Source organism: Diceros bicornis, chromosome 7 (genome assembly GCF_020826845.1).
Source record: "Diceros bicornis minor isolate mBicDic1 chromosome 7, mDicBic1.mat.cur, whole genome shotgun sequence".
NCBI lineage: Eukaryota > Metazoa > Chordata > Mammalia > Perissodactyla > Rhinocerotidae > Diceros > Diceros bicornis.
The window spans coordinates 38,952,575-38,964,375 of NC_080746.1; the positions used below are offsets into that span (position 1 = coordinate 38,952,575).

The 11,801-nt window shown below is 39.2% G+C and overlaps 1 protein-coding gene across 2 annotated transcripts; it reads left to right on the forward strand.

Annotated features, from left to right (window-relative positions):
• Positions 1–57: 57 nt before the first annotated feature.
• On the forward strand, positions 58–11,597 carry CWC15 (CWC15 spliceosome associated protein homolog). Of its 2 annotated transcripts, none has more exons than XM_058545383.1 (7): positions 58–133; positions 1,331–1,469; positions 2,071–2,183; positions 2,800–2,888; positions 4,070–4,183; positions 8,305–8,423; positions 11,427–11,597. In XM_058545383.1, the coding sequence occupies exons 2-7, from the start codon at positions 1,339–1,341 to the stop codon at positions 11,554–11,556; spliced, it is 696 nt and encodes a 231-aa protein (XP_058401366.1). In that variant the 5' UTR covers positions 58–133; positions 1,331–1,338; the 3' UTR covers positions 11,557–11,597. The 2 variants fall into 2 exon arrangements, with proteins under 2 accessions (XP_058401366.1, XP_058401367.1); XM_058545384.1 differs by lacking the exon at positions 58–133 and adding an exon at positions 233–437.
• Positions 11,598–11,801: the final 204 nt, after the last annotated feature.

The following is an 11,801-nucleotide window of genomic DNA, read 5'->3' on the forward strand; positions in this document are numbered from 1 at the left end:
AGTGCGATTAAAGAGCTTGGAGTTTGTTTCCGGGTCATGGGCCTTGACCCTGGGCGCAGAGGTTTCTGGGAGCTCAGAGTCGTAATGGTGTCTGTATGATCTCCGGAGGTTGCTGCATCGGAGTTTGGCTGACGTGAGCGCCGGGAGGACCGCGGATTGTCTTCCTTATTCGAGTGGGGCGGGAAAGGACGATTGGGGTTGGAGTCGGCGGCGGAGAGGCCCCGGAGCGGCGGGCAGGTGGCGGAGCCCGGGTCCTGTCGGGCGCTTCCAGCGTCCTGGGCCGGCCGCGGAGAGCGCAGCGTGAAGGCCGCTCTGCAGACGGCGTTAAGCAGGGTCGGGGCCCCGCCACCCCCGCGGAGTCGGGCGTGGGGAAGAGTCCGCGAGTTCCCGGTGACAGCCCGCGGCGAGCTCCCGGGAGGCAGGAGTATTATCTGGGGGTGTGTGAGAGGCGGCGGCAAACCCTGTTTCTCCGTCTCTCCATTACATCCCTTTTGCTTTTTTGAAAATGTAGAGTATACCAGTTCTCTCGTTTCCCCACGCACTTGCTTTTCCGACGCTAACGAGGTTTTGGTAGACGAAGCTGCTAGGCAGCACTCTCTTGGCTGCCCGAACCAAAAGTAACAATAAGGAATAGGTCCCTGACTCTCCTTTTATCAGAATCCTTTGCGGATGAGATTCCTGTCTTTTGAGCATTCCTTAAATTATAACCTACAAAAGATCTAATGTATATGATGATGGCCGCTGTAGGAGAAAATTGGATCAACAAGAAGGTTGTTGGAGAATTTAACTTATGTAACTGGCATTGAAGTTTAGCACAGTTTCAGTAACTTTGTCAGTGATTTTTTAAATATCTTTTTTGTTTTTGTAGTTACTAGCCTATTTTCTGTTGTATGAGGTTTAGATAAAATGCAGACCTTAGGGAGTCTGATAGAGTAAGGTTGAGCTGAGAATTTTTCAAACTTAGTCATGACAGGACTGTATTTTTCGAGGCTTTGACACATTAAGTCTCATAATTCTCATAGTAATCCTGTGAGGAATATCCCATTCCACAGCAGATTCAGCTAGGTGACTTGCCCAAGGCCACAGAGCCAGAAGAACAGGAACCCAAATCCAGATCTTCATGATGGAATTTTTTGCACTAAATAAGAGCTGCCTAAGAAGCCATATTCTGAGCCTCATTATTTGTTTTCTTGAGAACTTTTGCTTGAGATTGTTTAAATTTTGGAGAATGAGTTTTGGAAAATGTTTCACAAGGATGGATATTGATTAATACTTTATGAAATGAGAGCTTGTCATATTGGAAATAACTTGATGCTATTTTTCTTCAAAGCATAAAAGATGACCACAGCAGCTAGGCCAACCTTTGAACCGGCAAGAGGTGGGAGAGGAAAAGGAGAAGGTGATTTGAGCCAACTCTCAAAGCAGTATTCAAGCCGAGACCTACCTTCTCATACAAAGATAAAATATAGGTAATGAAGGCTTTCATTTTTTTTGTTTGTTTGTTTACAAAGCAAGACCAAATCTGTTAAATGGCATGGTCATGAGATAGTAGCATGTTTGGGTTATATTACTGAAGTTTTCTGTTTCCATAGGAGTAGAATACAATAGAATGTTTAACACTAAAATTACTGTCTGTGATTGTAAAATGCTACCAGATATTCCTTATGTAGAAATTCCTATTAACTGGGAATTTCCATATGTAGATGAAACAATAGCTAATACATTACCTCAGAAGGACCAAGCACTATCAGCATTAATCAATATGAGATTAAAAGTGTTACAGTAACAGGCCCTGAGTTGACGTGACACTAACAAAAAGTGAAGACGTTTTAATCAATCTGCAGGCTTATTATGGGAAAATATGTGATGGAGTTTGGGCTTCTTGAAATATTGGAAACATCGCAAGGATGCCTGTTAGTAACCTTCAGATTAGGGTAATGAACTTGTCTAGTTCCCTCTTTTTTATGCTTGAAAGACTCAAGGAGACAGTTACTTTTTGTGAATTGTCTTCCATTGCTACAGCCATGTCTCTCTTAGTAACATTTTTGCTGTGATTTGTTTCTACTTTAGACAGACCACTCAGGATGCCCCTGAAGAGGTTAGGAACCGTGACTTCAGGAGAGAGTTGGAGGAGAGAGAGAGAGCTGCTGCAAGGGAAAAAAATAGAGATCGTCCAACCCGAGGTATCAACACTACCCCAGACATTTGTCTCATAAAATTATGTCAACAATTGTTTTTCTTTCATTTGCTAATTAGAACAGATTAGTATTTTTGCTTGTTTGCTTTAAAATATTGATGTGAGCTGTAACACTTTCTTAAATGTTAGAGATGAAAATGAGGTTGATTCCAGTTTCATCTTTTTATGTTTCTGTGTTAGAAAGAACAGGGTGATCTGGGGATATTTAGCAGCCATTGTTTCAGTTCAGATCAAGTTTTTGACTGTTTACAGCAGCCAAACTTTTTGAGGCCCCGTGGTTTCTATGAGGGTTTCCTATTTTTGTTACTGACTATTGGAAAGCATCTAGGGGCATCGGTTATAATATCTTTTTTATGTTTTCAGCATATGTAAACTATTCCCTAAATTTCCTGAGAGAGGCAGCAGTTTCCATATTAAAATCAGAACTTTGATTAATTCATTCAACAAATATTTACCAAGGGCTTATTTGCCAGGGACTGTGGTTCTGATCCCTGCTGTCATGATGCTTATAATCTAAGCCCTTTGTGCCCACAGGTCCCTAAAATGTCATTGGAAATGCAGTATTTGTTTTAGTAAGCTAAATGATGTTTGTTTTTCCCCAGAACATACAACCTCCTCTTCAGTATCAAAGAAGCCTCGGTTAGACCAGATTCCCGCGGCCAACCTCGATGCAGATGATCCTCTAACAGATGTATGATTTGTTTTCTCCTTTCATCTCCGTATAGTAATTTATTTATCGTGTTTCCTGAATTACCTTTTTTATTTTTTTGGCTTTAAGAAGTGACCTGTATTTATTTTTACTTACTGTTAGTCAAATGTAGCCCTGACTTCAATGCTAAACTTTATAGTTGATTTTAAAACAAAAAATATTTATTTATTATTTTTGATTAATTAAACTTTGAGAACAAGTTTCATCTCTGGAGAACCAAATAAGTAATCTATTAAAGGATATGCTTCCCTAAAAAATAATTTCCTATATTAAACCCTGGAGATTGACTACTGTATTATACACCTCCAGAGGGCATCCTTCATCTTGGGTTCTCTGTCAGTAACACCCCCTTGATTTGAACCCAGGAGCCTTTCCCCGTTAGATACCAAAGATGTCCCCTCCTGATGTGCAGTGCACTTAGTGGCTTCCTCTGTGCTTAGGGAGGAAGTGAGCTAGTAGAAGATTTTTTAGGATTAGCATTTCAATTAACATTAAAATTCAGTGGGACCCTACAGTCTATAATTAATTTGAAGTTTTCTCCATACAGTGGAAAAATCTGAGTGGCTTTTCATGTGTAGCATCTAACTAAGCACATATATCAGCAATTAATTCTAATGCTGATGGATTGAATTAAATAATTAACTCAGTAATTAAAGGGAACCCAATTTTAAGTGAGATTTAATGTTTGTTTATTTGAAAATTCTGAGCATTTAGCATCCTTTTTTGTACTTTTGATTATCCTTACTTCCGAGCTTAAACTTGTTTTGAGCTACGTAGAATTATTTGACTCTCAGGGTGATATACCATGTATATATGTACTGTATTTCAGTGTAAAGTGTTCCTTTTCTGATTTTTAGAAATATCTTCATATGGAAATTCCCCTTTCGATCTTGTAAATTTAGAAGATATTCTGTTATACTGTTTGCTGTTATAATCTCTCAAACACATTAGGGGTTGACATTTAGTAATTCATACGTTTATTTGTGGAGTTTTATTTTATTTTTTGGTTGGTTGTTGATTTTAATCATATTTAGGTGCATTTATCTTTCCCAGTAGGAAAATTAATCCTGCCCCACAGATTTGGTAAGAGCAATATCTATGGAAAAATATGAATAATGTGCATTTTCTCTCCAATCTCCTGGGCCATCACCATTCTTTTTTAGGAGGAAGATGAAGATGAAGATTTTGAAGAGGAGAGTGATGATGATGATACTGCAGCCCTTCTTGCAGAACTGGAAAAAATTAAAAAAGAAAGAGCTGAAGAGCAGGCCAGGAAGGTAAAATTAAAATGTTAAATATTTACATCTTCCTCCTTTTTCTCACCTACATTAAACTATAAATATTTTTTAATTCATTATCTTATATTAGAAATCATCTTTGCCATGTCTAGATATTATAGCACCTGTACATCTATAAATCTGATTATATTCAGGACATCCTAAGTTTCCTGGTTATGTTAGAAATTCTTTCCAAATAGTTGAGACAGACCTAATAAGACTCATCAAATTGCTCTTCATTCGCTTAATTGTTCGTTTGTTAAGCAGACATTTGGTTAGTATCTATTAAGTGTCAGAAGAATCAAAGATGATTAAGATATAGTCATGGCCTACAAAGAATCCACAGATATAAAGGGGCCATCTTTATCTCTCTCTTTGTCTCCTGCTCCCTGCCTTCTGTCCAGGCACTTGTTGGTGTAGTCTGTCAATAGATTTTCTGTAACCTAGGGCAATTCACCTAATTTTTCTGACTGCCCACAGTCTTTCCATTTATACATTCTTTTTTTTTTTTTTGTGAGGAAGATTGGCCCTGACCTAACATCTGCCAATCCTCCTCTTTTTGGTGAGGAAGACTGGCTCTGGGCTAACATCCATGCCCATCTTCCTCCACTTTATATGGGACGCCGCCACAGCATGGCGTGACAAGCGGTGCGTCGGTGCCTGCCTGGGATCCGAACCGGTGAACCCCAGGCTGCTGCAGCGGAGCGCACGCACTTAACCGTTTGCACCACCGGGCTGGCCCCCCTGGAATGCATTCGTTTAATGTCTAACTCGAAGATAGTTATAAGGATTAAATAGGATCCATAGTACGTACCTTTAAACTTTGAGTGAATTACCCATAGTAGTAACAATAAGAGATGAAACTGGGGAGGCAAGAGCAGGTGAGAGCATTAGAGGTCTGTAAACCAATGCTAAAGGAGTTTGGACTCGTTCTGAAGGATCTGAGAAGCTAGTTGATTTCAGCAGGAGATTGAGAAGGTTGGATATACATTTTAGGAGGTTAGTCTGGCAGAAGGATGGAGGGTGATTGGAAAGAAGTGATATAAGAGGCTGTTCCAGTCATGCTTACATGCAGTTGTGAGAATCTTGCACAATAGGAGTTGAAATTGAGAGAAGTAAACAGATGCTGACAGAGCTGTTAAGGAGATAGACTTGACCAGATAAAATGACTGATTAGATGTGGCAGCAAAGATGACCCCAGTTTCTGGGTAGATGTTGGTGCCTTGCACTAATACAGGGAATGCAGAAGGATGGGCATGTTTAGGCAGAGAGAAAAGAGATGATGAGTTCTTTTTGGAATATGTTGTATTTGACAGGTGATGAGACATTCAAGTAGAGATGTCTGCCTCCTTTCAAACAAAACAGCTCTGCTTTTTTTTATGGGCCTCTGTGTAAGATTTCATTTGAGCCAAGAATTCTGTTTAATAAAAGAAGGAAAAAGACTTGGGGAACTGAATAACGTAGGTTAATGCAAGGAATCAGAAGTAGAAGACTGCTGGAATTCAGATTGGAAGAAGAATATTTTAAATATAATTCTCGTCAAAATTTGGCATAGGATAGCAAAATTCCTATAATGGCTTATAATTTTTTATCTAATTTTGAGAAATCAAAAAATTATAGGAACTTTCCTAATATCACTCGCACACCACTAGAGGGCAGTTTTCTATTCCGAATTCATTTGGCTTGCCTAACAGCTCTGGATACATAAAGAGACAAGCAATTTAAATGCATTTGGTTGACCCTTAGGGTGGATAAACATTTTAGACCGAAGGTCTTGCAATTTTGTAAGGTTCATCTAATCTCTTTGTACAAAAATGTGTTGGTGTTTCTTTTTTTTTTTGTGAGGGAGATCAGCCTTGAGCTAACATCCGTGCTAATCCACCTCTTTTTGCTGAGGAAGACTGGCTCTGAGCTAACATCTATTGCCAATCCTCCTCCTTTTTTTTCCTTCCCCAAAGCCCCAGTAGATAGTTGTATGTCATAGTTGCACATCCTTCTAGTTGCTGTATGTGGGATGCGGCCTCAGCATGGCCGGAGAAGCGGTGCGTCGGTGCACGCCCGGGATCCGAATCCCGGCCGCCAGTAGCGGAGCGCGCGCACTTAACCGTTAAGCCACTGGGCCGGCCCGGTGTTTCTTAGGGTTAAATGACAGTTTTATTTCTCTTGTCCCTGTTACCCTGTCTGGTTTTCCAGTGGCTTATTTTTGAAGTGTCCCAAAATAACATTTTCAAACCAGTCAGCCTATGTCAGAGGCTAGGAAACTTTCTGTAAAGGGCCAGATAGTAAATATTTTAGGCTTACAGGCCGTACAGTCTCTCTCGCAGCTATTCCGCTCTTCTTGCTGTAGCACGAAAGCAGCCATGGATGATAAATAAATAAATGGGTGTGACTGTGTTCCAGTAAAATTTTATTTACAAAACCACGGTGATTTGGATTTGACCTGCAGGCTATGTTCTGTGTTCATGAAGCGCCGTTCGCCTGTGTTCAGAGAAGCATAATGTGCTTGGTACTTGAATATGGAAAGAGTTGGTGCTTTTTTTTCCCAGTGCTGTGTGTGGCAATCAACCAGTAATTCTAAGGGAAATAATATTCCAAACATAAAGTGGCCAGGACCTTATTACATCGCTAACATTATTATAGGTTTGGATGCATTGTACTTGAGCTCCTAGCATATTTGTACTTCTAGCATTTCAGAGAAATGTCTTTTCACTTTCAGCATCAATATAATTTGTTAAAAATAAATATATCATTTTTAGAAAATGATCTGTTCTTACTCGATGATGGATGTTCCTGACTTTATTTGCTTAAGGTCTGAGAAGTGACCTATAGGAATTTTACTGTTTATTTCCCTGAAAGTTGCATCTTCTCACCTCCCAGTTATTTGGCCTCATAAAAAAGAAATCCATTGTTCACATTGGGATATTAAAATGAAGTATCATTAACCTGTATAGAAAATTAGGTTATTTTTCCAAGTGATCTAACACTTGATTAGGTTCATTTTAAATTGACTTCCAGAAAGTCTCTTTTTTCTTGATCTATTAATCTGTCATCCCCAAAACAGCAAATTGGGATTTATCTTTGGTTTAAGATAACATGGAGTCAGGTAGATCCAGAACTTACGGCTAAGGATTTAGACCTTTTATATTCCTAATTCTAAGAATGAAACTGAGGGTGATTTGAGTTTAAAGAGGTTAATTCTAATAAAAGTGTAGAAAGACAAGGTCATAACTGATGCAGGATGAGAGGTATAAAAATGAAGTCAGTAACAATAAATCATAACAAAATGGATAAACCTCAGGTAAATTAGTAGAAATGCATGTTGACTGAATATAATTTTTTTACATGATAGTTTGTCTGATTTTAGGAGATACTTGGTTACCAATAACTTGTCACCAATTCTAGAGATACAAGTTTACATTGTTAGTAATTCAAAATAAAATTATTTTTAATCATAGTTATTTATAGCCCTTCTTTAAAAATTGAGTAATAGCTTTGCTAAATGTGTCTTTTTGATACTTCATATGTTCTTAAATTATTAGAATATGTTTATTGGTGTACTCTCTTAAAATAAGCAATTTTATATACTTTAAGAAAGAAAATAGATTTAAATATGCATCTCAAGAATTTCAGTCAGACCAATGAATGTGTGATGGCAAGCATGAAATATTTATAATAAAAATGCCAAATTATTTTGATAAGTGAGACTTTTCTGGTATGTCTTAAAAACAAACAAAAAATAAGACTACCTTGAGGCTTATCCCATCTCCCCCATAAAATCCTTAACAGTCTTTTTTGGTTTTTTGGTGAGGACCAGCCCTGAGCTAACATCCAGTGCCAATCCTCCTCTTTTTTGCTGAGGGAGACTGGCCCTGGGCTAACATCCGTGCGCATCTTCCTCTACTTTATACGGGATGCCGCCACAGCGTGGCTTAACAAGCAGTGCGTCAGTGTGCGCCCGGGATCCGAACCGGCAAACCCCGGGCTGCTGCAGCGGAGTGTGCGCACTTAACCGCTTGCGCTGCTGGGCCGGCCCCCTTAACGGTCTTTTAAAATATGATCTCTAAGAAGATTGAACCTGGAGTTAATGTAAGTAACTATGACTCTTCCCCTGTCATTGACAGGAACAAGAACAGAAAGCTGAAGAAGAAAGGATTCGTATGGAAAACATTCTGAGTGGAAACCCTCTCCTTAATCTCACTGGCCCATCCCAGCCTCAGGCCAACTTCAAAGTTAAAAGAAGGTACTATACAGTAATGGGTTGGAGATATATAGACACACAGATTATGAGTATTATAGCAAACTGTATTACGTAAAACTTCTAAAATCCCACTTTCCACTGATAGTCTTTTTTTAATCAGATTTTGGAATAATGGGAGAAGGAGAATGCAAGAAAATAAACTTATTTTCAGTAGATATTTACAATAACCAGTTGCATACTAGATATTGTTCTAAGCACTAGGGACAGAGCAATGCACTGAGCCCTTAACCCTACAAAGCTTACATTTTAGGTGTATGTGTCAAGGGTCCCCAAGACCACCCTCCACGTTCGGAGACTCACTAAGACTCGGGACTTCTAAGTAAAGATACACAGCCAGATCATAAGGGGAAAAGGCGCTAAAGGAATCCGTGCGCATGCTTCCTTATGCTCTGTCCTTCTCCTGAGGGGTCACACAGAGCACATTCTTTCCCCTAGCAATGAAAATACAGCAATATGTGTGCAATGTTTCTGCCCAGGGAAGCCCATTAGAGACTCTGTGCCCAAGATTTTTATTGGGGGCTAGTCATATAGGCAACCTCTGCCTAGCACATACCAAAATCCAGACTCTCCAGAAGGAGAAAGGAAAGCAGGTGTTCAGCATAAACCACGTTATTTGTACAAACAGTCTAGGCACAGTGATAGTGAGAAGATTCCTGAAATCCAAGTTTCCAAATGCCAGCCAAGGGCTGACCCTGCAAGCGGGCCTTTCTAAGGAAAGCAGTCTTCGGCTTGCCATGTCAGCTCTTTTCTGTACAGTTTGTTTGTTTGGAAGGGTGAAGAAGAGGCTGAAGAGGGAGAGAATACAAACAGTAAATACTGTATATAGTACTTCGGATAGTGATACGTAGGAAAATAAAACAGAAAAGCTTACAGGAAGTGCTGAGTGGGAGGGAGATTGGTTATTTTATGTAAGGTAATGAAGGAACCCTGTAGGCTTAACTTTTAAACCATATCTATTATTTCTCACCACCTCCACTGCTCCCGTCTCCCATCTGGAGTGATGTGGTACCCCCAACTGGTCTCCTGCTTGCATGCTCACCACCCTCTCCATCCCCACCCCCAGTTTTTTTTAACAACATGGTCCTTTTAAAGTGAAAGATCACAATCTCCTGTTCTAAACTGTCCAGTGGCTTCAAAACTCATTCATAGTAAAAACTTGAGTCCTTAGAATGGCAACAGCATAGTCAAGGAAGGATTTGCTGGGAAGATGACATTTTATCAGAGACCAGATAAAATATTTTTTTAGACTCCAAGGTATTTGACCTGAGCAATTGAAAGGCTAGAGATAGAGAAGAAGTAAACTGAGGTTGGGGGTGGTGGAGGTGACAGATTTAAGACATGGTGAGTTTAGGATGTTATATACATCTGTGGGGAAATGTTGCTAAGTAGCTTGATATACGGTTCTGGAGTTAGTCCAGGCTAGAGGTAATGAATTTGAGAGCTGTCAACTTATAGAAGTCTTCTGAAGCCAGGAAGACTAGATGAGATCCCCTATGGAATGAGTGTGGCCAGAGAGGAGAAATCAGAGGACTGCGCCTGGGATAATGTTGAGAATTGGGTAGAGGATTAGCCATCAGTACCTGGAACAGTGCCTGGTACATACTACGTGCTCGGTAAATCTTGATTGAATGACTTTTGAATGAAAAACTAGGCTGAGAAGGAACAGCCAGTGAGGAAGGAGGAGAACCCAAAGAGATCTGTGGGTGTCTTGGAAGCCAAGCAAACAAAGTGTTGCAAAAGGAGGAGAGTGATTATCTAGGTCAAATATTGATGACAGGGCAAGTAAAATGGGTACTGCAAAGTGGCCGTTGCATTTAGCAGTGTAGAAGAGCAGTTTTGGTGTTGAGAGGGAGGGGCTGAAAGCCTGTTGGGAGTGAGTTGAGGAGAGAGTGGATAGAGAAAAAACAACATTGATTATATTTATAAACTATATAGCTTGTTCTGCCTTGTTTGGATGCAGATGGAATTGTTTGGAGATTGTAACGTGTCTTAATATGCAGGTCACATGTGACCCAGCTCTGCTCAACTTTTCACATTTCTGTGTACTGCACCAGTGCAGACTTTATAGTAACACTGTTTTCCAAAGATGCCCACGTTCTTTGCTTATTTTCCATGTGCAGTTTCTTTTGGCATGCACACACATTATATGGGCTTTCATTTTATATATATTTGTGAGAGTATATATTACATATATGGGTTTGGGTTGTATATGCTAGATGATATTTTGAAATCATATTCGTTATTTTCTAGAAAACATGTGTTTTGTAGTCCATCTGTGGGTTTTTTTTTTATGCTTATACATTATGAAATCGAACCAGAAGAATCCAACCCGAGTCCTGCCCTAAGCTCTTCAGCTGCTGTTTCTTGGTGGTCAGTATAGATGTGGGCCAGTACATGAGCCTTGATGTTACACCCCAATAGTTTCTTCTCTTTTCGTTGTCCTAAAGTGTAAATACTTAGACCTGAAACTAATATAATACTGTATGTCAATTACAACTCAGTAAAAAAAACTGACCAAACAAAATGTGAATACTACAGTGGATGATTGCTAAATGTTAACTGATGAAAGAGTATATAAATCCTTAAAACCACATAATCTAAACTGCGGTAAATTGGTCAGTTATCATCTAGAGCTTCTACTAATCATGGTAGTGCCAGGTGCTGCCACTTTGATTTAGACCTGAAAACACTGAATATTTATGCAATTAAAATTTATGTAGTTTCTGCTTTTTAACTCAAAGTTTCTTATACTGGAGAAATAATAAAAATGTTTTGTGTTCTGAATAGGAATTGCCCTTCCTGCTATAATAAAGCAAGATTACAACCTATTAAGAATTGCTTTATTCTTTGGGTGTAATTGCTGCATTGAAGGATGTACATGTTGAGCGTCTTTCTGTAATGACTAAGCTTTTCAGTTCACACGGTGTTCTTGTCTCCTGATAAACAAGCTTTATAAGAGCGTTCTGTTTTCTTTTTTTCCTTCAGGTGGGATGACGACGTGGTTTTCAAGAACTGTGCAAAAGGTGTAGATGATCAGAAGAAAGACAAAAGATTTGTAAATGATACGCTGCGATCTGAATTTCACAAAAAGTTCATGGAGAAATATATTAAATAGTACAGTTTTATGTGCTTAATTAAAGACTGTAAAATGTAAATGATTATTCTGACTTTATTTTGGTTAGTTTTTTTTCTCTTTCCCCTTATCTGAATTGTGTATAGGCTTCCCTAATTTTAAGTTCCAAAATATCTTTTCCTTTATTGATACCTTATTTGATAAGGACTTGGGAATTGGTTTCACCCAGTTTCCATTCTCTGAATGTTTCCAGTCATATGTTTTCTTTTCAATATGGGAAAGGGAAT